This window comes from Nerophis lumbriciformis, linkage group LG14 (assembly GCF_033978685.3).
Source record: "Nerophis lumbriciformis linkage group LG14, RoL_Nlum_v2.1, whole genome shotgun sequence".
Taxonomy (NCBI): Eukaryota; Metazoa; Chordata; class Actinopteri; order Syngnathiformes; family Syngnathidae; genus Nerophis; species Nerophis lumbriciformis.
The window spans coordinates 2452283-2478356 of NC_084561.2; the positions used below are offsets into that span (position 1 = coordinate 2452283).

Consider the following 26074-nt stretch of genomic DNA (forward strand, 5'->3'; position numbering starts at 1 on the left):
TTTAATTATTGGGTATTAATCAATATTATTACTTAATGATAATGATAATACTTTTTTGGTTTATTGCTGTGTTTGTAGTTTGCAGTGATATAAGCAACGGTGCTGCATAGTAATAATAATAATATTAATAATAATAGTAATACTTATATAATACAATAATGGTTTATTGCTGTGTTTGTAGTTTGCAGTGATATAAGCAACAGTGCTGCATAGTAATAAAAATAATATTAATAATAATAGTAATACTTGTATAATACAATAATGGTAATTTTTGGTTTATTATTTGTGTTTGTAGTTTGCAGTGGTGTGCAACTGCATTGCAGGATAAAAATAATAAAGTAACATTATTATTAATAACCTATATAATAATAATAATGACAATAATAATAAAAACAACTAAGATAAGTACTTTATAGTTTTATTTGAGTATTTAATTTTGTTCATCTATTTAAAAGAAGAACTTGAAAAAAGGCTCATAATGTATAGCCAACCTTATCTTGGGTCGCCTGTCGAAGCCACGCCTTCCAATCGCCAACCAATCACCTTGCAATATGCAAATGAGCTGCCCTTAAAGATGCTTGTTTGCCCTGCGGGTGTCAGACTTTAAAGAAACTTCACTGGCCGTCGGACTGCGACACTCCTCCCGCTCTTACAACTTCTTCTAATCACTCGATCAAGACTGTTATTTATTTTTAAAAAGAAGCTCAAGACACCTAACAGGACCGACGTTTTAATAATATGGGAAAAGAAAATACACGTTTTTTCACCGCTTGGATAATTTTGGGAAAAATCTTTGCTACTTTTTGTTCTGACCCTGAACACACCACTACTACTTCCTATGGTAAGAGCAAATGTGCATCAATATATATATATATATATATATATTTTTTTTTACATATTTAAGTTTTACTTCCATGTGTGCATGAAGCCTCTTTGGATAATAACAATAATAATATGGCACAACATACCCATTAATTTAAACACATTATTGCTTTTACAGACGTAAAAATGTTTTGTTTCACGTAAAACTACGCTTTGGAGTGCTGCGATTAAGGAAAAAAAACAGGAAATAATTAATTTTGTTTGTTTACATTTTTATCTTAGGGAAATGGCAAATGACTCACTCTAAAGAGATTGGATCTTTGTGGTAGGATGCTTTAAAGCCAGAAGGGGGCGACATACTCTTGTTGTTTTTTTATAGCATGTACATTTATTTCTACTGCACACAAACAAACAATTTGTGTTGCAAACACAACTAACAGAGGAAATAAGACCAAAATAACAGGAACTTAAGGACAGTAAAATGTAAAAAGCAATTAACAATATGTTACATTTAAAAATGGTCAAAAAAATAAAAAACGCACAAAGTGCAAGTAAGAAAAAAGTAAAATATGAGAAGCAACTACTAATATATATAATATAATAAAAAAGGTCAAATATAAGCATAAAAATAAAACACATAAAATCTATAAAAAGGCAAGTAAAAAAAAGTAAAATGTAAGAAACAACTCACAATATATAAAATAGGAAAAATATAAACATACAAACTAATGAAAAACACACAAAAAATTTAGAAAAGTGCAAGTAAGAGAATTTAAAATGTGTCAAATATAAGCTTATAAATAAAAATAAAACAAACCATGTACAGAAAGGGCAAGTAAAAACAAGTAAAATGTAAGAAGCAACTGACAATGTATAAAATAGGAAAAATATAAACATACAAACGAACGAAAAACACACAAAAAATGTAGAAAAGTGCAAGTAAGAGAAAAAGTTAAATATAAGAAGCAACTAACAATAGATGAAATATCATTTAAAAAATGGTTAAATATAAGCATAGAAATACAAATAAAACAGATAACATGTACAAAAAGGGCAAGTAAGAAAACAAGTGAAATGTAAGAAGCAACTGACAATATATGAAATAGAATTAAAAATGGTCAAATAAAAGCATAGAAAAACAAAAAAAGTCCAAAAAGTGCAAGTAAGAAAAAAGTCAAATGTATTTATTTAGTTTGAAATGAGCAAGAAAGTATTTCTTATAATTTGGTTGTTTTGCATAAAAAATTGTGATCATCATGACGACTGATTATTTGTGCACTGTGATTGACGTGTGTGTGTGTGTGTGTGTGTGTGTGTGTGTGTGTGCGTGTGTGTGTTGAGCAGTGAACAACACGGCCACCCCCCCAGCATGGATGCAGGACTACAGCGACATGGTGTCCAAGTTCTCTCTGCGCACGGCCGAGCTGCCCGATGAAGACATGTGTTACCTGCTGGCGGGCGAAGCTGCCAGCATCCAGGAGTGTGACTTCAACCCTCTGGTGCAGACTTTCCTCATCATCCACGGCTGGACGGTAAACACACAACTGCTCTTTGGCCTGGAACTGTGTAGCAACGTGACCTTTGACCCGCAGGTGACGGGCATGTTCGAGAGCTGGGTGCCCAAGCTGGTGTCGGCTCTTTACGAGCGCGAGCCCGGCGCCAACGTCATCGTGGTGGACTGGCTGACGCGGGCCAACCAGCACTACCCCACCTCCGCCGCCTACACCAAGCTGGTGGGCCGAGACGTGGCCAAGTTTGTCACCTGGATCCAGGTGAGTGCCACGCGCCTCTCTACAGTGTGTACGCGCCTGTGTACAGTGTGTACGCGCCTGTGTACAGTGTGTACAGTGTGTACGCGCCTGTGTACAGTGTGTACACGCCTGTGTACGCGCCTGTGTACAGTGTGTACGCGCCTGTGTACAGTGTGTACGCGCCTGTGTACGCGCCTGTGTACGCGCCTGTGTACAGTGTGTACGCACCTGTGTACAGTGTGTACGCGCCTGTGTACAGTGTGTACGCGCCTGTGTACAGTGTGTACAGTGTGTACGCGCCTGTGTACAGTGTGTACGTGCCTGTGTACGCGCCTGTGTACAGTGTGTACGCGCCTGTGTACAGTGTGTACGCGCCTGTGTACAGTGTGTACAGTGTGTAGGCGCCTGTGTACAGTGTGTACGCGCCTGTGTACAGTGTGTACGCACCTGTGTAGAGTGTGTACGCGCATGTGTACAGAGTGTGCGCGCTTCCACATGTTGCAACCTGCTGGTTCCACATGTTGCAAGTTCCCTTGCAAACAAAAGCTAAATGCATGCAGTAAGCAAGCAAGTATTTTTACTCTTCACTTTACAAGCTTTCAATTGAGCCGAGTTCTGTCATGAAGTCAAAGATGTTCCAACCACTTTCATGTGTTTGCTTTTACACAAAACATCTTACTTGTTTCTTTCCTCACATTGTCTTACAAACTCTGGTACTGTGCATGTTGTTTTGTGTGCGTGTGTGTGTGTGTGTGTGTGTGTGTGTGACCCACCAAGTGTGTTGTTGTGTGTGTGTGTGTGTGTGTGACCCACCTAGTGTGTTGTGTGTGACCCACCTAGTGTGTTGTTGTGTGTGTGTGTGTGTGTGTGTGTGACCCACCTAGTGTGTTGTTGTGTGTGTGTGTGACCCACTTAGTGTGTTGTTGTGTGTGTGTGACCCACTAGGTGTGTTGTTGTGTGTGTGTGTGTGTGTGTGTGACCCACCAAGTGTGTTGTTGTTGTGTGTGTGACCCACTAAGTGTGTTGTTGTGTGTGTGTGTGTGACCCACCAAGTGTGTTGTTGTGTGTGTGTGTGTGTGTGACCCACTTAGTGTGTTGTTGTGTGTGTGTGACCCACTAAGTGTGTTGTTGTGTGTGTGTGTGTGTGTGACCCACCAAGTGTGTTGTTGTGTGTGTGTGTGTGTGTGTGTGTGACCCACCAAGTGTGTTGTTGTTGTGTGTGTGTGACCCACCAAGTGTGTTGTTGTGTGACCTCTTTAGAAGGAGCTGCAGCTGCCCTGGGAGAAGATCCACCTGCTGGGCTACAGTCTGGGGGCGCACGTGGCCGGCATCGCGGGCGACCTCACTGACCACAAGATCAGCAGGATCACAGGTGAGGTGACCTCACAGACCACAAGGTCAACAGGATCACAGGTGACCTTACAGACCACAAGGTCAACAGGATCACAGGCGACCTCACAGACCACAAGGTCAACAGGATCACAGGTGACCTTACAGACCACAAGGTCAACAGGATCACAGGTGACCTTACAGACCACAAGGTCAACAAGATCCCAGGTGACCTCACAGACCACAAGGTCGACAGGATCACAGGTGACCTTACAGACCACAAGGTCAACAGGATCACAGGTGACCTTACAGACCACAAGGTCAACAGGATCACAGGTGACCTCGCTGACCACAAGGTCAACAGGATCACAGGTGACCTCACAGACCACAAGGTCAACAAGATCACAGGTGACCTTACAGACCACAAGGTCAACAAGATCACAGGTGACCTCACTAACCACAAGGTCAACAAGATCACAGGTGACCTCACAGACCACAAGGTCAACAAGATCACAGGTGACCTTACAGACCACAAGGGGTCAAAAAGGGGATAAAAGATAAAACCATACTTTATACTGCCTCATACACCTGAAGTTGATGGAGAGCAGCGACAGATCAAGTATATATATATTACTTAGCTGTTGCATGATACACATCTATATACATTTGACTTCATTGGAACTCTTATGACTGAGACCTGAGACACCTGCGGGTCCCTGGGACCAAAGTTGAGGGGAGCCCTGAAGGTCAAATTGGTTTTGACAAAGACAATTATGAAAATGTTTTGATTTGTCAGTCTGTGGCCCTCAGTGGAAAAAGTTTGGACACCCCTGGCAACGTTCCCTCTAAGGTGCACACCTGTGCAATTGCACACTGCTCACGCGTCTTCTGCGCACAGCAAATCTATGTCGTGCAACAAATCAAAGCCCACTCTAAAGAAAATAAACAAATAGTTAGTTTTGTATGATTTTGCTGATTTTGCAATGCTACTGTGAGTAACAGGTGACGAAAGGCAGATAAAACAATGTTTGTCAACACTTCAATTATTGTAACGTCTGTGGAGACACTTAAAGGAGGACAAGAATTCCATCTGTCCTTTTATTTAGCAAAATTGTTTGTCAGCCAAAACAACACTAAAACAATGTGTCAAATACTTTCTTTTATCTAGCAAAACTGCTCCTTGTCTCGCGTACAAACCAAGCCAAAAGCAACTCTTTGTCATCCATTATATCCGCTCTCTCTCTCTCTCTCTCTCTCTCTCTCTCTCTCTCTCTCTCTCTCTCTCTCTCTCTCACCTGCACCAACACACACACTATGACAAGTAGCCACTGGTGCGTTTATGGCCACACAAAAAGTTGGACAACTCCAACACTACACGTGAAGTGTACATTTCAGGTGGTTTTACTTTGACTCCTCAATCAGTGTACTTATTCTACTGTCAGTTGTTAAGAATGTTATTTTTTGGATATTAATCATGAAATTATGTTACATAATTGCTAAAAAAAATGTTTATTTTACGGACAGAAAGGTAAAAAACACTTCATCTCATGCAACATGTGAATGTTTTAAGGGGAACTAAATGTGATCTCTGAAAGGTGTACACAATCTTTCCAAAGCAGGACCCCCACCCAGGCATCAAATACTAGCTGATTAAAAAAAAAAACAATATCTAAGTGGGCCAAATCACGTATATTAGAAAATAATCTCTTGAAATTGACTGGTCACTTGATTATAATAATAAGACATTGAAATTGTTATGTCAGGTTTGCTGCTGGTGTGACCACAGTGAGCACGTCTCTATTCCACTCAATGCTCAGAGTGTTTGTGTGTTTGCTCACACATGACAAATTAGAGGGAACATTGGACATGTTATCCACTATATCCCATGTTTGTGCTACAGCCCACATCTCATTGTGCTAAATGTGAATATTTCAAGGGGAACAAAATATTGATCTCTGAAGGGGTGCATGTCTTAAATTATCTTACAGCAACCCCCAAGACATACAACAGCTCCTGAAAACTTGTTTTTAAATTTCCATTTAGATTCATTAATCATTTAGATTAGAAAATAGTATAATGGAAATAACTGCTGTTATTTGATGAATAAAACATTGAACTTGTTATGGGACAGGTGTGATGACAGGTGTGATGACAGGTGTGATGACAGGTGTGATGCTGGGGTGATGTTGCTCACATGTGGTCCCAGGATGCTCAGGGAGTTTGAGTGTTTGCTCACACATGAAAAATGAGAGGGAACATTGACATGAAATGATGATAATGAGGTGTACCTAATGAAGTGTCCTGTAAATGGAACATTTGACCTGATTGGAAAGCTGAAATAAAACAATAATGATGATGATGATGATGATGATGATGATGATGATGATGATGGCGCCACATACCGCAAGGCAGCTCCAGCTAAATGTGACATTTGCTCCTTTCAGGACTGGACCCTGCCGGTCCCACCTTCGAGCACGCCGAGGACCAGAACACGCTGTCCAGGGACGACGCCCAGTTTGTGGACGTCCTGCACACCAACACCCGGGGCTCGCCGGGCCGCAGCATCGGCATCCAGAAGGCGGTGGGACACATCGACATTTACCCCAACGGAGGAACCTTCCAGCCGGGCTGCGACATCCAGAACACGCTGATGGGGATCGCACTGGAGGGCATCAAGGGCCTGCAAAGTATGTACTCTAATCCCACTATATTCATATAAAGTATGTACTTTAATCTACTAGATTCATATAAAGTATGTACTCTAATCCCCCCCACTACATTCATATAAAGTATGTACTCTAATCTACTAGATTCATATAAAGTATGTACTCTAATCCCACTACATTCATATAAAGTATGTACTCTAATCCCACTACATTCATATAAAGTATGTACTCTAATCTACTAGATTCATATAAAGTATGTAGTCTAATCCATTAGATGAGTATAAAGTCCTTCCACGTGATTCATTTCCACCATCTTTGCATCCATTGTTGGATTTCATCTCCGACAAAAGCTTCAAAAAAAGAGTTTCCTTCAAAGTATTGCAGGTGAAGTCCAGCATCATCAGTGTGGAATATGTCATGAATACATCATGAGTGTGGAATATGTTACGAATACAGCAACTCTTGCACATGCAAATGCTGTAAAAAGATGTTGTAATTCCTGACATTTGAGATAAAAAGAAAGCAACAAATATCATTTTTAGTATGTCTTCAGAATCACAATCACAAATACTTTATTAATCCCTGAGGGGAAATTTACATTTTCAGCACAATCCCATTCAAGATCAGACAAACATTACAGGGAGACAGAACAGGATCAAACATTACAGGGAGACAGAACAGGATCAAACATTACAGGGAGACAGAACAGGATCAAACATTACAGGGAGACAGAACAGGATCAAACATTACAGGGAGACAGAACAGGATCAAACATTACAGGGAGACAGAACAGGATCAAACATTACAGGGAGACAGAACAGGATCAAACATTACAGGGAGACAGAACAGGATCAAACATTACAGGGAGACAGAACAGGATCAAACATTACAGGGAGACAGAACAGGATCAAAGATTACAGGGAGACAGAACAGGATCAAACATTGCAGGGAGACAGAACAGGATCAAACATTACAGGGAGACAGAACAGGATCGCTGACGGGTCTGCCAACAGTTTGAATCAAACATGTCGGCCATCTTTGTGGAATATGTCATAAAAACAAACAAGCATTTGGACATAAATATGATGTACAAATATGTTGTAATTCCTTACATTGGAGAAGAAAATAGATAGCAACAAATATCATTTGTGAGGAGGAAGAAATGAGAGAAGAACTCTTTTATTTGGAGGCAAAGTTTCATGTTTGGAACGTCGGCCATCTTTAAGGCCTGCATAAAAGTTGGAGATAAGTATTGTTCATAATGATTCTCTTCTGATTGCCTCCATGTGTCTGTCAGACATGGACCAGCTGGTCAAGTATGTAGTTGAGTATTGTTCATAATGATTCTCTTCTGATTGCCTCCATGTGTCTGTCAGACATGGACCAGCTGGTCAAGTATGTAGTTGAGTATTGTTCATGATGATTCTCTTCTGATTGCCTCCATGTGTCTGTCAGACATGGACCAGCTGGTCAAGTATGTAGTTGAGTATTGTTCATAATGATTCTCTTCTGATTGCCTCCATGTGTCTGTCAGACATGGACCAGCTGGTCAAGTATGTAGTTGAGTATTGTTCATAATGATTCTCTTCTGATTGCCTCCATGTGTCTGTCAGACATGGACCAGCTGGTCAAGTATGTAGTTGAGTATTGTTCATAATGATTCTCTTCTGATTGCCTCCATGTGCCTGTCAGACATGGACCAGCTGGTCAAGTATGTAGTTGAGTATTGTTCATAATGATTCTCTTCTGATTGCCTCCATGTGTCTGTCAGACATGGACCAGCTGGTCAAGTATGTAGTTGAGTATTGTTCATAATGATTCTCTTCTGATTGCCTCCATGTGTCTGTCAGACATGGACCAGCTGGTCAAGTATGTAGTTGAGTATTGTTCATGATGATTCTCTTCTGATTGCCTCCATGTGTCTGTCAGACATGGACCAGCTGGTCAAGTATGTAGTTGAGTATTGTTCATAATGATTCTCTTCTGATTGCCTCCATGTGTCTGTCAGACATGGACCAGCTGGTCAAGTATGTAGTTGAGTATTGTTCATGATGATTCTCTTCTGATTGCCTCCATGTGTCTGTCAGACATGGACCAGCTGGTCAAGTATGTAGTTGAGTATTGTTCATAATGATTCTCTTCTGATTGCCTCCATGTGTCTGTCAGACATGGACCAGCTGGTCAAGTATGTAGTTGAGTATTGTTCATGATGATTCTCTTCTGATTGCCTCCATGTGTCTGTCAGACATGGACCAGCTGGTCAAGTATGTAGTTGAGTATTGTTCATGATGATTCTCTTCTGATTGCCTCCATGTGTCTGTCAGACATGGACCAGCTGGTCAAGTATGTAGTTGAGTATTGTTCATAATGATTCTCTTCTGATTGCCTCCATGTGCCTGTCAGACATGGACCAGCTGGTCAAGTATGTAGTTGAGTATTGTTCATAATGATTCTCTCCTGATTGCCTCCATGTGTCTGTCAGACATGGACCAGCTGGTCAAGTATGTAGTTGAGTATTGTTCATGATGATTCTCTTCTGATTGCCTCCATATGTCTGTCAGACATGGACCAGCTGGTCAAGTATGTAGTTGAGTATTGTTCATAATGATTCTCTTCTGATTGCCTCCATGTGCCTGTCAGACATGGACCAGCTGGTCAAGTATGTAGTTGAGTATTGTTCATGATGATTCTCTTCTGATTGCCTCCATGTCAGACATGGACCAGCTGGTCAAGTATGTAGTTGAGTATTGTTCATAATGATTCTCTTCTGATTGCCTCCATGTGCCTGTCAGACATGGACCAGCTGGTCAAGTATGTAGTTGAGTATTGTTCATGATGATTCTCTTCTGATTGCCTCCATGTGTCTGTCAGACATGGACCAGCTGGTCAAGTATGTAGTTGAGTATTGTTCATAATGATTCTCTTCTGATTGCCTCCATGTGCCTGTCAGACATGGACCAGCTGGTCAAGTATGTAGTTGAGTATTGTTCATAATGATTCTCTTCTGATTGCCTCCATGTGCCTGTCAGACATGGACCAGCTGGTCAAGTATGTAGTTGAGTATTGTTCATGATGATTCTCTTCTGATTGCCTCCATGTGTCTGTCAGACATGGACCAGCTGGTCAAGTATGTAGTTGAGTATTGTTCATGATGATTCTCTTCTGATTGCCTCCATGTGTCTGTCAGACATGGACCAGCTGGTCAAGTATGTAGTTGAGTATTGTTCATAATGATTCTCTTCTGATTGCCTCCATATGTCTGTCAGACATGGACCAGCTGGTCAAGTATGTAGTTGAGTATTGTTCATAATGATTCTCTTCTGATTGCCTCCATGTGCCTGTCAGACATGGACCAGCTGGTCAAGTATGTAGTTGAGTATTGTTCATGATGATTCTCTTCTGATTGCCTCCATGTCAGACATGGACCAGCTGGTCAAGTATGTAGTTGAGTATTGTTCATAATGATTCTCTTCTGATTGCCTCCATGTGCCTGTCAGACATGGACCAGCTGGTCAAGTATGTAGTTGAGTATTGTTCATAATGATTCTCTTCTGATTGCCTCCATGTGCCTGTCAGACATGGACCAGCTGGTCAAGTATGTAGTTGAGTATTGTTCATAATGATTCTCTTCTGATTGCCTCCATGTGTCTGTCAGACATGGACCAGCTGGTCAAGTATGTAGTTGAGTATTGTTCATGATGATTCTCTTCTGATTGCCTCCATGTCAGACATGGACCAGCTGGTCAAGTATGTAGTTGAGTATTGTTCATAATGATTCTCTTCTGATTGCCTCCATGTGCCTGTCAGACATGGACCAGCTGGTCAAGTATGTAGTTGAGTATTGTTCATGATGATTCTCTTCTGATTGCCTCCATGTGTCTGTCAGACATGGACCAGCTGGTCAAGTATGTAGTTGAGTATTGTTCATAATGATTCTCTTCTGATTGCCTCCATGTGCCTGTCAGACATGGACCAGCTGGTCAAGTATGTAGTTGAGTATTGTTCATAATGATTCTCTTCTGATTGCCTCCATGTGCCTGTCAGACATGGACCAGCTGGTCAAGTATGTAGTTGAGTATTGTTCATGATGATTCTCTTCTGATTGCCTCCATGTGTCTGTCAGACATGGACCAGCTGGTCAAGTATGTAGTTGAGTATTGTTCATGATGATTCTCTTCTGATTGCCTCCATGTGTCTGTCAGACATGGACCAGCTGGTCAAGTATGTAGTTGAGTATTGTTCATAATGATTCTCTTCTGATTGCCTCCATATGTCTGTCAGACATGGACCAGCTGGTCAAGTATGTAGTTGAGTATTGTTCATAATGATTCTCTTCTGATTGCCTCCATGTGCCTGTCAGACATGGACCAGCTGGTCAAGTATGTAGTTGAGTATTGTTCATGATGATTCTCTTCTGATTGCCTCCATGTCAGACATGGACCAGCTGGTCAAGTATGTAGTTGAGTATTGTTCATAATGATTCTCTTCTGATTGCCTCCATGTGCCTGTCAGACATGGACCAGCTGGTCAAGTATGTAGTTGAGTATTGTTCATAATGATTCTCTTCTGATTGCCTCCATGTGCCTGTCAGACATGGACCAGCTGGTCAAGTATGTAGTTGAGTATTGTTCATAATGATTGTCTTCTGATTGCCTCCATGTGTCTGTCAGACATGGACCAGCTGGTCAAGTATGTAGTTGAGTATTGTTCATAATGATTGTCTTCTGATTGCCTCCATGTGTCTGTCAGACATGGACCAGCTGGTCAAGTATGTAGTTGAGTATTGTTCATAATGATTGTCTTCTGATTGCCTCCATGTGTCTGTCAGACATGGACCAGCTGGTCAAGTATGTAGTTGAGTATTGTTCATAATGATTCTCTTCTGATTGCCTCCATGTGTCTGTCAGACATGGACCAGCTGGTCAAGTATGTAGTTGAGTATTGTTCATAATGATTCTCTTCTGATTGCCTCCATGTGTCTGTCAGACATGGACCAGCTGGTCAAGTATGTAGTTGAGTATTGTTCATAATGATTGTCTTCTGATTGCCTCCATGTGCCTGTCAGACATGGACCAGCTGGTCAAGTATGTAGTTGAGTATTGTTCATGATGATTCTCTTCTGATTGCCTCCATGTGCCTGTCAGACATGGACCAGCTGGTCAAGTATGTAGTTGAGTATTGTTCATAATGATTGTCTTCTGATTGCCTCCATGTGTCTGTCAGACATGGACCAGCTGGTCAAGTATGTAGTTGAGTATTGTTCATGATGATTCTCTTCTGATTGCCTCCATGTGTCTGTCAGACATGGACCAGCTGGTCAAGTATGTAGTTGAGTATTGTTCATGATGATTCTCTTCTGATTGCCTCCATGTGCCTGTCAGACATGGACCAGCTGGTCAAGTATGTAGTTGAGTATTGTTCATAATGATTCTCTTCTGATTGCCTCCATGTGTCTGTCAGACATGGACCAGCTGGTCAAGTATGTAGTTGAGTATTGTTCATAATGATTCTCTTCTGATTGCCTCCATGTGTCTGTCAGACATGGACCAGCTGGTCAAGTATGTAGTTGAGTATTGTTCATGATGATTCTCTTCTGATTGCCTCCATGTCAGACATGGACCAGCTGGTCAAGTATGTAGTTGAGTATTGTTCATAATGATTCTCTTCTGATTGCCTCCATGTGCCTGTCAGACATGGACCAGCTGGTCAAGTATGTAGTTGAGTATTGTTCATAATGATTGTCTTCTGATTGCCTCCATGTGCCTGTCAGACATGGACCAGCTGGTCAAGTATGTAGTTGAGTTTTGTTCATAATGATTCTCTTCTGATTGCCTCCATGTGCCTGTCAGACATGGACCAGCTGGTCAAGTATGTAGTTGAGTATTGTTCATAATGATTCTCTTCTGATTGCCTCCATGTGTCTGTCAGACATGGACCAGCTGGTCAAGTATGTAGTTGAGTATTGTTCATAATGATTCTCTTCTGATTGCCTCCATGTGTCTGTCAGACATGGACCAGCTGGTCAAGTATGTAGTTGAGTATTGTTCATAATGATTCTCTTCTGATTGCCTCCATGTGCCTGTCAGACATGGACCAGCTGGTCAAGTATGTAGTTGAGTATTGTTCATAATGATTGTCTTCTGATTGCCTCCATGTGTCTGTCAGACATGGACCAGCTGGTCAAGTATGTAGTTGAGTATTGTTCATAATGATTGTCTTCTGATTGCCTCCATGTGTCTGTCAGACATGGACCAGCTGGTCAAGTATGTAGTTGAGTATTGTTCATAATGATTGTCTTCTGATTGCCTCCATGTGTCTGTCAGACATGGACCAGCTGGTCAAGTATGTAGTTGAGTATTGTTCATAATGATTGTCTTCTGATTGCCTCCATGTGCCTGTCAGACATGGACCAGCTGGTCAAGTATGTAGTTGAGTATTGTTCATGATGATTCTCTTCTGATTGCCTCCATGTGTCTGTCAGACATGGACCAGCTGGTCAAGTATGTAGTTGAGTATTGTTCATAATGATTCTCTTCTGATTGCCTCCATGTCAGACATGGACCAGCTGGTCAAGTATGTAGTTGAGTATTGTTCATAATGATTGTCTTCTGATTGCCTCCATGTGTCTGTCAGACATGGACCAGCTGGTCAAGTATGTAGTTGAGTATTGTTCATAATGATTCTCTTCTGATTGCCTCCATGTGTCTGTCAGACATGGACCAGCTGGTCAAGTATGTAGTTGAGTATTGTTCATAATGATTGTCTTCTGATTGCCTCCATGTGTCTGTCAGACATGGACCAGCTGGTCAAGTATGTAGTTGAGTATTGTTCATAATGATTGTCTTCTGATTGCCTCCATGTGTCTGTCAGACATGGACCAGCGGGTCAAGTATGTAGTTGAGTATTGTTCATAATGATTGTCTTCTGATTGCCTCCATGTGTCTGTCAGACATGGACCAGCTGGTCAAGTATGTAGTTGAGTATTGTTCATAATGATTCTCTTCTGATTGCCTCCATGTGCCTGTCAGACATGGACCAGCTGGTCAAGTATGTAGTTGAGTATTGTTCATAATGATTCTCTTCTGATTGCCTCCATGTGCCTGTCAGACATGGACCAGCTGGTCAAGTATGTAGTTGAGTATTGTTCATAATGATTCTCTTCTGATTGCCTCCATGTCAGACATGGACCAGCTGGTCAAGTATGTAGTTGAGTATTGTTCATGATGATTCTCTTCTGATTGCCTCCATGTCAGACATGGACCAGCTGGTCAAGTGTTCCCACGAGCGTTCCATCCACCTGTTCATCGACTCCCTGCTCAACACGCAGCAGCAGAGCGTGGCCTACCGCTGCTCCTCCAAGGACGCCTTCAACAAGGGTTTGTGTCTGAGCTGCCGCAAGAACCGCTGCAACAAGATGGGCTACAACATCAACAAGGTCCGCTCCACACGCAGCACCAAGATGTACCTGAAGACTCGGGACATGATGCCCTACAAAGGTCAAGTGCACTTCTCTTACTTACACTTTTATACATCACATCAACTTTCTTTGTCTCTCAGTACAACTTTCAAACTTTCATCATGTATGAAGTTTGTTTGTTTGTCTCTGAGTAGAACTTTCAAACTTTCATCATGTATGATGTTTGTTTCTTTGTCTCTGAGTAGAACTTTCAAACTTTCATCATGTATGATGTTTGTTTGTCTCTGAGTAGAACTTTGATGATGTATGTCAGGGTTAGGGTTAGTAAATGTCCCAAATCCCAATGAACTTTCATCAAACTACATTTGTACTGTTTTCTTTTTCATTTAGATGAGCATTTTTTTCAAATGTTGTAACTTTTTGTGTTTTTGTGCTGCACAGTTTTCCACTACCAGGTGAAGATTCATCTGTTCAGCAACGAGCGTCTCAGCTTCAGCGAGCAGCCGCTCAAGATCTCCTTGTACGGAACTCACGGCGAGAAGGAAGACATCGCTCACGTCCTGTAAGACACACAACTACCACTCTTACTTTTATCATACATGTTGCACACAAACACCATGCAATGTCTAACATCAACACACAAACACAATGTCTAACATCAACACACAAACACCACAACACACAAAGTGTGTTTGCAATGGATTTCAAGGATTTTGTAACCAAGTGTCCAGGGCAGTCATCCATCCATCCATCCATCTTCTTCCGCTTATCCGAGGTCGGGTCGCGGGGGCAGCAGCCTAAGCAGGGAAACCCAGACTTCCCTCTCCCCAGCCACTTCGTCCAGCTCCTCCCGGGGGATCCCGAGGCGTTCCCAGGCCAGCCGGGAGACATAGTCTTCCCAGCGTGTCCTGGGTCTTCCCCGTGGCCTCCTACCGGTCGGACGTGCCCTAAACACCTCCCGAGGGAGGCGATCGGGTGGCATCCTGACCAGATGCCCGAACCACCTCATCTGGCTCCTCTCCATGTGGAGGAGCAGCGGCTTTACTTTGAGCTCCCCCCGGATGACAGAGCTTCTCACCCTATCTCTAAGGGAGAGCCCCGCCACCCGGCGGAGGAAACTCATTTCGGCCGCTTGTACCCGTGATCTTGTCCTTTCGGTCATAACCCAAAGCTCATGACCATAGGTGAGGATGGGAACGTAGATCGACCGGTAAATTGAGAGCTTTGCCTTCCGGCTCAGCTCCTTCTTCACCACAACGGATCGATACAGCGTCCGCATTACTGAAGATGCCGCACCGATCCGCCTGTCGATCTCACGATCCACTCTTCCCTCACTCGTGAACAAGACTCCGAGGTACTTGAACTCCTCCACTTGGGGCAGGGTCTCCTCCCCAACCCGAAGATGGCATTCCACCCTTTTCCGGGCGAGAACCATGGACTCGGACTTGGAAGTGCTGATTCTCATCCCAGTCGCTTCACACTCGGCTGTGAACCGATCCAGCGAGAGCTGAAGATCCTGGCCAGATGAAGCCATCAGGACCACATAATCTGCAAAAAGCAGAGACCTAATCCTGCAGCCACCAAACCAGATCCCCTCAACGCCTTGACTGCGCCTAGAAATTCTGTCCATAAAAGTTCAGAACAGAATGGGTGACAAAGGGCAGCCTTGGCGGAGTCCAACCCTCACTGGAAACGTGTCCGACTTACTGCCGGCAATGCGGACCAAGCTCTGACACTGATCATACAGGGAGCGGACCGCCAAAATCAGACAGTCCGATACCCCATACTCTCTGAGCACTCCCCACAGGACTTCCCGAGGGACACGGTCGAATGCCTTCTCCAAGTCCACAAAACACATGTAGTCTGGTTGGGCAAACTCCCATGCACCCTCAAGGACCCTGCCGAGAGTATAGAGCTGGTCCACAGTTCCACGACCAGGACGAAAACCACACTGTTCCTCCTGAATCCGAGGTTCAACTATCCGGCGTAGCCTCCTCTCCAGTACCCCTGAATAGACCTTACCGGGAAGGCTGAGGAGTGTGATCCCACGATAGTTAGAACGCACCCTCCGGTTCCCCTTCTTAAAGAGAGGAACCACCACTCCGGTCTGCCAATCCAGAGGTACCGCCCTCGATGTCCACGCGATGCTGCAGAGTCTTGTCAACCAAGACAGCCCCACAGCATTCAGAGCCTTAAGGAACTCCGGGCGGATCTCATCCACCCCCGGGGCCTTGCCACCGAGGAGATTTTTAACTACCTCAGCAACCTCAGCCCCAGAAATAGAAGAGCCCACCACAGATTCCCCAGGCACTGCTTCCTCATAGGAAGACGTGTTGGTGGGATTGAGGAGGTCTTCGAAGTATTCCCTCCACCGATCCACAACATCCGCAGTCGAGGTCAGCAGAACACCATCCCCACCATACACGGTGTTGATAGTGCACTGCTTCCCCTTCCTGAGGCGGCGGATGGTGGTCCAGAATCGCTTCGAAGCCGTCCGGAAGTCGTTTTCCATGGCTTCCCCGAACTCCTCCCATGTCCGAGTTTTTGCCTCTGCGACCGCTGAAGCCGCACACCGCTTGGCCTGTCGGTACCTGTCCGCTGCCTCAGGAGTCCTATGAGCCAAAAGAACCCGATAGGACTCCTTCTTCAGCTTGACGGCATCCCTCACTGCCGGTGTCCACCAACGGGTTCTAGGATTACCGCCACGACAGGCACCAACTACCTTGCGGCCACAGCTCCAATCAGCCGCCTCGACAATAGAGGCGCGGAACATGGTCCATTCGGACTCAATGTCCAGCACCTCCCTCGTGACATATTCAAAGTTCTTCCGGAGGTGGGAATTGAAACTCACTCTGCCAGTCGTTCCCAGCAAACCCTCACAATGCGTTTGGGCCTGCCAGGTCTGTCCGGCATCCTCCCCCACCATCGCAGCCAACTCACCACCAGGTGGTGATCGGTAGAAAGCTCCACCCCTCTCTTCACCCGAGTGTCCAAAACATGAGGCCGCAAATCCGATGACACAACTACAAAGTCGATCATGGAACTGCGGCCTAGGGTGTCCTGGTGCCAAGTGCACATATGGACACCCTTATGTTTGAACATGGTGTTCGTTATGGACAATCTGTGACGGGCACAAAAGTCCAATAACAAAACACCGCTCGGGTTCAGATCCGGGCAGCCATTCTTCCCAATCACGCCTCTCCAGGTTTCACTGTCATTGCCAACATGAGCATTGAAGTCCCCCAGTAGAACGAGGGAATCACCCGGGGGAGCACTCTCAAGTACTACCTCGAGTGAATCCAAAAAGGGTGGGTACTCTGAGCTGCGGTTTGGCGCGTAAGCGCAAACCATAGTCAGGACCCGTCCCCCCACCCGAAGGCGGAGGGAAGCTACCCTCTCGTCCACCGGGTTGAACTCCAACGTACAGGCTCTGAGCCGGGGGGAAACAAGAATTGCCACCCCAGCCCGTCGCCTCTCACTGCCGGCAACGCCAGAGTGGAAGAGAGTCCAGCCCCTCTCGAGAGAACTGGTTCCAGAGCCCTTGCTGTGCGTCGAAGTGAGTCCGACTATATCTGGCCGGAACTTCTCCACCTCGCGCACTAGCTCAGGCTCCTTCCCCCCCCAGCGAGGTGACGTTCCACGTCCCAAGAGCTAGCTTCTGTAGCCGAGGATCGGACCGCCAAGTGCCCTGCCTTCGGCTGCCGCCCAGCTCACATCGCCCCCGACCTCTATGACCCCTGCTATGGGTGGTGAGCCCATTGGAGGGGGGACCCACGTTGCCTCTTCGGGCTGTGCCCGGCCGGGCCCCATGGGGACAGGCCCGGCCACCAGGCGCTCGCCATCGTGCCCCACCTCCGGGCCTGGCTCCAGAGGGGGGCCCCGGTGACCCGTGTCCGGGCAAGGGAAATCTGGGTTCCTTGTTTGTTTTCTTCATAAAGGTCTTCGAGCTGCTCTTTGTCTGATCCCTCACCTAGGACCAGTTTGTCTTGGGAGACCCTACCAGGGGGCATAAAGCCCCCGGACAACATAGCTCCTAGGATCATTGGGACACGCAAACTCCTCTACCACGTTAAGGTGGCAGCTCAGAGAGGAGATTATTTAATATTTATTATTTATTATAAGTTTGGACACACCTTCTCTTTACTGCCATGACTATTTACATTGTAGATTGTCACATCAAAACTATGAATGAACACATGTGGAGTTATGTACTTAACAAAAAAAGAACTGAAAACATGTTTTATATTCTAGTTTCTTCAAAATAGCCACCCTTTGCTCTGATTACTGCTTTGCACACTCTTGGCATTCTCTCCATGAGCTTCAAGCACACTTGTGAAGTGAAAACCATTTCAGGTGACTACCTCTTGAAGCTCATAATGGATACAAATTGGACACAATATGGATATGTATCGTATTTATGACCACCTACTAAAAACAGACCTGGTTTGGATTATAAGACGTGGGAATTATACGAATGATATCAAATCACACACATAGGAAAGGTACTAATGATATCAAATCAGACTCATAGGAAAGGTGCTAATGATATCACATCAGACACATAGGAAAGGTACTAATGATATCACATCGGACTCATAGGAAACAAGTATGGGACTTGAGCTGCAGTGTGAAGGTATTAGCCTCAACATGATATCATGGTAAAAGACGTCATGTGATCTGACCTTTGACAGTCCCGTCATGAACGGCAACACCACCGTGTCCTTCCTCATCACCACCAACGTGGACCTGGGAGACCTGATGATCGTCAAACTGCGCTGGGAGAAAGACGCCATCATCAGCTGGTCAGACTGGTTGGGCAGCAGCAAGTTCCGCGTGCGCAAACTACGCATCAAATCTGGGGAGAAGCAGTCCAAGTAAGTCCACACACCTCCACCACACCTTTTGTGTCCAACTAAGTCCACACACCTCCACCACACCATTTGTGTCCAAGTAAGTCCACACACCATTTGTGTCCAAGTAAGTCCACACACCTCCACCACACCATTTGTGTCCAAGTAAGTCCACACACCTCCACCACACCTTTTGTGTCCAAGTAAGTCCACACACCTCCACCACACCTTTTGTGTCCAAGTAAGTCCACACACCTCCACCACACCTTTTGTGTCCAAGTAAGTCCACACACCTCCACCACACCTTTTGTGTCCAAGTAAGTCCACACACCTCCACCACACCATTTGTGTCCAACTAAGTCCACACACCTCCACCACACCTTTTGTGTCCAAGTAAGTCCACACACCTCCACCACACCATTTGTGTCCAAGTAAGTCCACACACCTCCACCACACCATTTGTGTCCATCTAAGTCCACACACCTCCACCACACCTTTTGTGTCCAAGTAAGTCCACACACACCTCCACCACACCATTTGTGTCCAAGTAAGTCCACACACCTCCACCACACCATTTGTGTCCAAGTAAGTCCACACACCTCCACCACACCATTTGTGTCCAACTAAGTCCACACACCTCCACCACACCTTTTGTGTCCAAGTAAGTCCACACACCTCCACCACACCATTTGTGTCCAAGTAAGTCCACACACCTCCACCACACCATTTGTGTCCATCTAAGTCCACACACCTCCACCACACCTTTTGTGTCCAAGTAAGTCCACACACACCTCCACCACACCATTTGTGTCCAAGTAAGTCCACACACCATTTGTGTCCAAGTAAGTCCACACACCTCCACCACACCATTTGTGTCCAAGTAAGTCCACACACCTCCACCACACCATTTGTGTCCAAGTAAGTCCACACACCTCCACCACACCATTTGTGAATTACTATTGAAAAAAACACATGAAAAAGTGGACTAAAAGAGGAAAGCGGTGAAATGAAAACTGACATTCAGGCTGTTTTTTTCCTTTCAAACTAATGAAATGACTCAGAAAAGAATAATGAATTAAAATCAATGATGTCATAAATAATAATTGATCTATTTAAGGAGCCAATTACTTTTCATCAAATATTACACTGAGAATTCTTTTGGGGGGAAATAATGCATATTTGGTGTGTTTGTCATATAAAAAACTACATTTTCTTTGACAAGGAGAACAAACAGAAAACAAATAAAAACTTATAATGGACTGATAAGATCCACAAGAATTGAAGTGGGATTTAAAAAAAAACAGTTATTATTATAAAATAATAATGACATAGAATCAATGTTATGAATTGTTGACCTATTTAAGACGCCAATTACTACATATCAAATATTACACTTTCAACACTTTTTTGGGGAACAATTTTATATTTTGTGTTTTTGCCATAAAAAACAGGGGTTTGACGAAAAGGCATAAAAGTAAAATAATAAAACATTTAAAATTGACGGATTGATCTGACGTTGATCTAAAGACTTAAAAGTGTTGTGAGTAAAAAAAACAAAAAGGAATGACTCAACTTTTATGACTGGGACCCTTTTGGATCCCCAAGAATTTAAATGGGATTTTATTTTTTTTAAACTGTCATTGTTAAACAAAATAAATGATGATTTAAAATCAATGTTATGAATTATTGATCTACTTAAGTCTTCACATCAAATATTACACTTTGGAATCATTTTGGGGGAAAATACTGCATATTTTGTGTGCTTGTCATAAAAACTAAGTTTTCATGACAAAAAGGCATAAAACAAAAATAATGTAAACTTATAATGGAAGGATAGATCAGAAGTTGATTTTGAGACTTAAGTGTTGAAAATAAAAAAAAATAAAAATGTATAACTTATTTTTAACACTTTTATGAGTGAGACCTTTTTGAATCCCTAAGAATTTAAGTGGGATTTGTTTGTTTTTTAAATGTCATTGTTAAAAATATAATAATGATTTATGGGTGGGACCCTTTTTGATCCCCAAATTGTTACAAAAAACTTAAAAAAAAAGTGGAATAAAAGAGCAAACAGGTCAATTGTATAATAATAATAATAATAATAATATAATAACACAAAGCTGCCATTCGGGCTGTTTTTAAACTGTCATTGCTCAAAAAATAATAATGAATCAATGTTATAATGAATTATTGACCTACTTAAGTCTCCAATTACTTCACATCAAATATTACACTTTGTATTAGAGATGCGCGGTTTGCGGACACAACCGCGGAGTCCGCGGATTATCCGCGGATCGGGCAGATGAAATTAAAAAAAATAAGATTTTTTTTTTTTTTTTTTTTTTTTGCGGGTGGCAGTTAAACCAATTGGTAAATATATATACATAGTTAAATGTTGTTACCCACATACGAAAAACGAGCAGGCACCTGCAGCATATGCCACAACAGAAGAAAAAAAAAAGAAGAGATGGACACTTTTACGGAGCGGAGAAGGGACGCCTCGCCGGGGTCCGGGACCGAGGGCCCCACCGGGAGCCGTAGCTGAGGCGATCCGCGAGAAGGGCCCGACGCACGTCCAGGGTCACCACCGCGCCCACCGCACCGACACCCCGCCTCGTCCGCCTTCGCCGCGGCCGGCGTCACGCGCAGCAGGTAAGCAGCTTACCTGCCCGCCACCCCCGTGGCCGGGGGCTCGTAACATGGGTCACTCCGCGCGCTCCGCCCGCGCAGCTTACCTGCTTGCCACCCCTGTTGCCGGGGGCGCGTAACAGGGGTCACTCCGCGCGCAGTGCGCTCACGAAAGGGGTGGGGCTCACCCTGGTTTATATAGACAGCAGGACGGTGGCCATGGAATTTCATTTAAGGTTTGTGATAAACCATCAAACTCATTCGTTAAAAGGACTCTATAGTAATATAAAGCGAATTTTTCTGGACATTATCATGCAAGAAAAGTTTATTTTTGGGATCGCGATCACCGCGTAATGATTTTTAAAGGTTGCATTACATTATTAACTGTCCCATGTGATCAGCCAGTGCGATTGGAAGTCCATGCTCAATTATTGCCTCCGTAAATAAAACTTCGGCATTTATCACATCCAAAGAATCTGTTTGGGCGACGAAAAACGTTGAAAGTTTTCCACTTGTATCGCTAGCAACGGCATTAGACTTGTGTTTTTTTGTCCCAACGTGGTCTTTTACATCGCTAATTCCTTCGTGTCCGATTGAAAAATCTTGTCTGCACAAGGTGCAATTCGCGTAGTTTTCACCCTTTTTTTTTTTTTTTAAATTAATATTAGATATATAACAAAGGGCGGATGGCGGGCGGGTGCAGTTCTGATCAAACGTTACATCGGGTGGATGGCGGATGGTTGACGACTTTCTGACGCGGTTGCGGATGAAATAAATTGCCTATCCGCGCATCTCTACTTTGTACATGTAATTTTCGGGGAAAATATTGCATATTTTGTGTAACATAGTTTTCATGACAAAAAGGGCAGAAAACAAACACACAAATAAAAAATAAAAAATTGGAAAAATTAAGAATTTTTAATCGACGGATTGATCTGACGTTGATCTAGAGCAGACATGGATCTAGAACAGATGGATCTAGAGCAGACCAGGGCAAATGAAGGCCCGGGGGCCACATGCGGCCCGTTAGGCTTTTCAATCTGGTCCGCCGGACATTCCCAAATAATTGTTTTGGATGTTTAAGATGTAAAGTGTAGCTGCCATTATGATGTGCACTCATCTTTTATAATGACCGGAAGTCTTCAACTATACAATATTTCAATGGTTGGAATCTGCTGTTTTGCATGATATACTAGTTACTATGGTCATCTAATTAGTTACTATGGTCATGTAATTAGTTACTATGGTCATGTAATTAATTACTATGGTCATGTAATTAATTACTATGGTCATGTAATTAGTTACTATGGTCATGTAATTAGTTACTATGGTCATGTAATTAGTTACTATGGTCATGTAATTAATTACTATGGTCATGTAATTAGTTACTATGGTAATGTAATTATTTACTATGGTCATGTAATTAGTTACTATGGTCATGTAATTAGTTACTATGGTCATGTAATTAGTTACTATGGTAATGTAATTATTTACTATGGTCATGTAATTAGTTACTATGGTCATGTAATTAGTTACTATGGTAACGTAGGTCACAGCAGCTCAGACGAGGTACCAAGCAGTGTGGGTGTGTAGCGTTTCCACTGAGTATTTCCAGAGCGGCCAGCCTGAAATGCAGGGGGGGGGGGGGTTCCGTTTTTTCGTGTTTATATTTAGCTTGTTTTTTGTTGCATTTTTGTTGCGTTTCTCTTGATCGTGAAATATGTGGATGGAGAGGGGGTGTGGCGCTCATACGTTGTCAATATTCAGTGTTTTATCCTTCATAGTTAATATTGTCAATCCCACATTCTTTATTGTCATGTACATTGTGGGTGTCTCATTTAGTAAAAAAGCTTGAAATTCCATTCTGTTTTTTTAAGGCGGTCTGTCATAACATTTTTAGCATTCAATCAGACTTTATTGTGAAGTTTTTTATTAGTGTTCTTAAAAATAGATATACCGGCCCCCGGGCACATTTTTTTCTCTAAAAGTGGCCCCCAAGTCAAAAGAATTGCCCAGGCCTGATCTAGAGACTGAAGTATTGAAAGTAAAAATGTATGACTTATTTTTAACACTTTTATGAGTGAGACTCTTTTAGATCCCCAAGAATTTAAGTGGGATTTTTAAAAATAATAATGATTTGAAATCAATGTTATGAATGATTAAGCTACATCAAATATTACACTTTCAACATATTTTAGTGAAAAATATTTGATATTTTGTGTTTTTGCCATAAAAAACAGGATTTGACAAAAAAGGCACACAACTTAAAAAAAACAACAACTTTAAATGGGAAGAAAGACCTGAAGATGGTCTACAAATTTCAAAGGTGGGAAAAAAATAATAAATAACTTATTTTTAACCCTTTTATGACTGAGACCAAATGTGAGATGGTTTTAAAAGTGGCCCCTGCATGTTTGTGTGTGGCCCCCCCCCATGTGGTACATCATCACTGTAATGTTGTGTTGTGCTGTAGGGTCATCTTTAGTGTAATGTTGTGTTGTGTTGTAGGGTCATCTTCAGTGTAATGTTGTGTTGTGTTGTAGGGTCATCTTCAGTGTAATGTTGTGTTGCAGGGTCATCTTCAGTGTAATGTTGTGATCATCAGTGTTGTGTTGTGTTGTGTTGCAGGGTGATCTTCAGCGCCAAGGAAGCAGAGTTCACTGACCTGCTGAGAGGAGGAGAATCTGCCGTCTTCGTCAAGTCAAAAGAAGACAAGATGAGTCGCAGAGAGAAACTGTGAGTTACACAACTTAATGTACAACACAATACAATTACTCCTCCCGCTGCTTCTAGACAATAATCACCACTTTACACGATCCAAAGACTCAAATATTACAGAGTTGCATCACAGTATAATAGAATCAAAAAGATAGAAAATAGTCTCCAAAGTCAAAGCCCACATGTCATATAGTTAATGCCATCGTTCTTCCTGCCAGTTTATATCAATAACTGCCACCGTGCAGAATAGTTTGTAACAGAAGGACTCAAAATGACTGTCAAAGCACAGTAATATTAAACAAACAAAAAAAAATGTACAAAGTCAAAGCCCACATGTCATATAGTTAATGTGATCGTTCCTCCTGCCAGTTTATATCAATAACTGCCATCTTGCAGATTAGTTTGAAACAAAATTACTCGAAATGATCCACAAAGTCAAAGCTCAGTAATAATAAAGACTCCAAATAGTCTACAAAGTCAAAGCCCACATGTCATATAGTTAATGCCATCATTCCTTTTGCCAGTTGTTATCAATAACTGCCACCTTGTGTAATAGTTTGAAAGAGAAGGACACAAAGTCAAAACAAATAGTCATGTAGTTGATGCGATGCTTCTTCTGTGTTCTCCAGGATGCACAAGTTGAAGGCGCAGGGAAGTCAGTTTGGTCCAAACAATGCTTGAAATGCACTGGAAGCTCCGCCCACCGCCGCCATGACCAAATAAGGACTGCCCGGCGTCGTCTTTGACCTTCCACCTCTCGTCTGCTGCTGAGAACAATGTTACACCCTAACCCTTTTCTTTTTATAGCGCATACAGAGTTACTATCATATGAACTTTGGATTGTGTGGCTTCAAGGCCAGCTTTTGTTCCTTTTGTAGCGTAGACCACTAAGCACAATCCCAGGGACCAAAGAAGTACTGACTATCCATCCCTTTTCTACCGCTTGTCCCTTCCGGGGTGCTGACAATCACATCAATCCTTCCTTCCTTGCTGAGCTCCCACTTCACAGTCCTATGCCCTCCCTGGCTTATGTACATTATACATCTCAAAAATACGCCATATTGTATTTATTGAATGTACATTTATATATTTGTATATTAAGCTGTGATATGTCAATTGTGTGTTTTTTACATATAGATATGTACATCAAAGAGATGATTCTTTGTCATGCACAAGCTGCTGGAATGTTGGATCACAGTCATCTTCCTGACATTCAGTCAGTGCACTGACTCTAAGACTGGCAGTGCACTCACTGATTGACTGGCAGTGCACTGACTGTAAGACTGGCAGTGCACTCACTGACTGATTGACTGGCAGTGCACTGACTCTAAGACTGGCAGTGCACTGACTGATTGACTGATTGACTGTCAGTGCACTCACTGATTGACTGTCAGTGCTTGAATAAATGAACATTGCTTCATAGCCTGATTGCTTCCATCTTGTTGAGCACCCACCTCATGTGTCTTTGCAACGCCCACTAATAGTCCTTATATGTTCTGCCTTCAAAGCAACACCCACTAATAGTCCTTATATGTTCTGCCTTCAAAGCAAAAAAAATAAATTCAGTCTGAGCCTCGGCCCCTGGAGAGAGGGTTCAGACTGAGGCCAAGGAAAAAAAACCTCATAGCCATAGCACGTGTGTGTAAGAGTAGTGAGGATGCTCGAAACCGGTTTTCCCGGTTGATCGATAAGAAAAGAACTGAGTCCTCGGACTCGAATCCCTTTTTGAGAACCGGTACGCGTTATCGAGACCACTATAGTAAATTAAAAGAGTTGGTTCTTTATTCGAATCCCGTCCCGACAAGAAATGCCCTGTGGGACATCACAAGAAAAGACGTGACGTAGCTCAGTCATTAGGCGCAGATAGGAAAAGCAGGAACAAAATGGACGGGG

At 43.1% G+C, this 26074-nt stretch overlaps 1 protein-coding gene and 1 long non-coding RNA gene across 2 annotated transcripts; one reads left to right on the top strand and one right to left on the bottom strand.

Moving 5' to 3' along the window:
• The first annotated feature begins 613 nt into the window (after window positions 1–613).
• lpla (lipoprotein lipase a) lies at window positions 614–25525 on the top strand. The gene is made up of 10 exons (XM_061976230.1): window positions 614–841; window positions 2167–2354; window positions 2415–2594; window positions 3834–3945; window positions 6347–6589; window positions 13822–14064; window positions 14427–14547; window positions 18677–18859; window positions 24092–24199; window positions 24811–25525. Exons 1-10 carry the CDS (start codon window positions 739–741, stop codon window positions 24860–24862), a joined length of 1533 nt encoding a protein of 510 aa, XP_061832214.1. The 5' UTR covers window positions 614–738; the 3' UTR covers window positions 24863–25525.
• On the bottom strand, window positions 18837–19803 carry LOC133616681 (uncharacterized). Its single transcript, XR_009816892.2, has 3 exons — window positions 19741–19803; window positions 19638–19691; window positions 18837–18976 (listed from the first exon to the last, which is right to left on the bottom strand). It is a non-coding gene; the product is annotated as an uncharacterized lncRNA (long non-coding RNA).
• Window positions 25526–26074: the final 549 nt, after the last annotated feature.

What these genes read in the sequence shown, in the direction of transcription:
- lpla (XM_061976230.1), top strand. Translation starts at nt 739, where the DNA reads ATGGGAAAAGAAAATACACGTTTTTTCACCGCTTGGATAATTTTGGGA. An exon ending in CAAGATCAGCAGGATCACAG is followed by an intron (nt 3,946 to 6,346) that starts GTGAGGTGACCT and finishes TGCTCCTTTCAG; the next exon opens with GACTGGACCCTGCCGGTCCC. An exon ending in GGGCATCAAGGGCCTGCAAA is followed by an intron (nt 6,590 to 13,821) that starts GTATGTACTCTA and finishes CCTCCATGTCAG; the next exon opens with ACATGGACCAGCTGGTCAAG.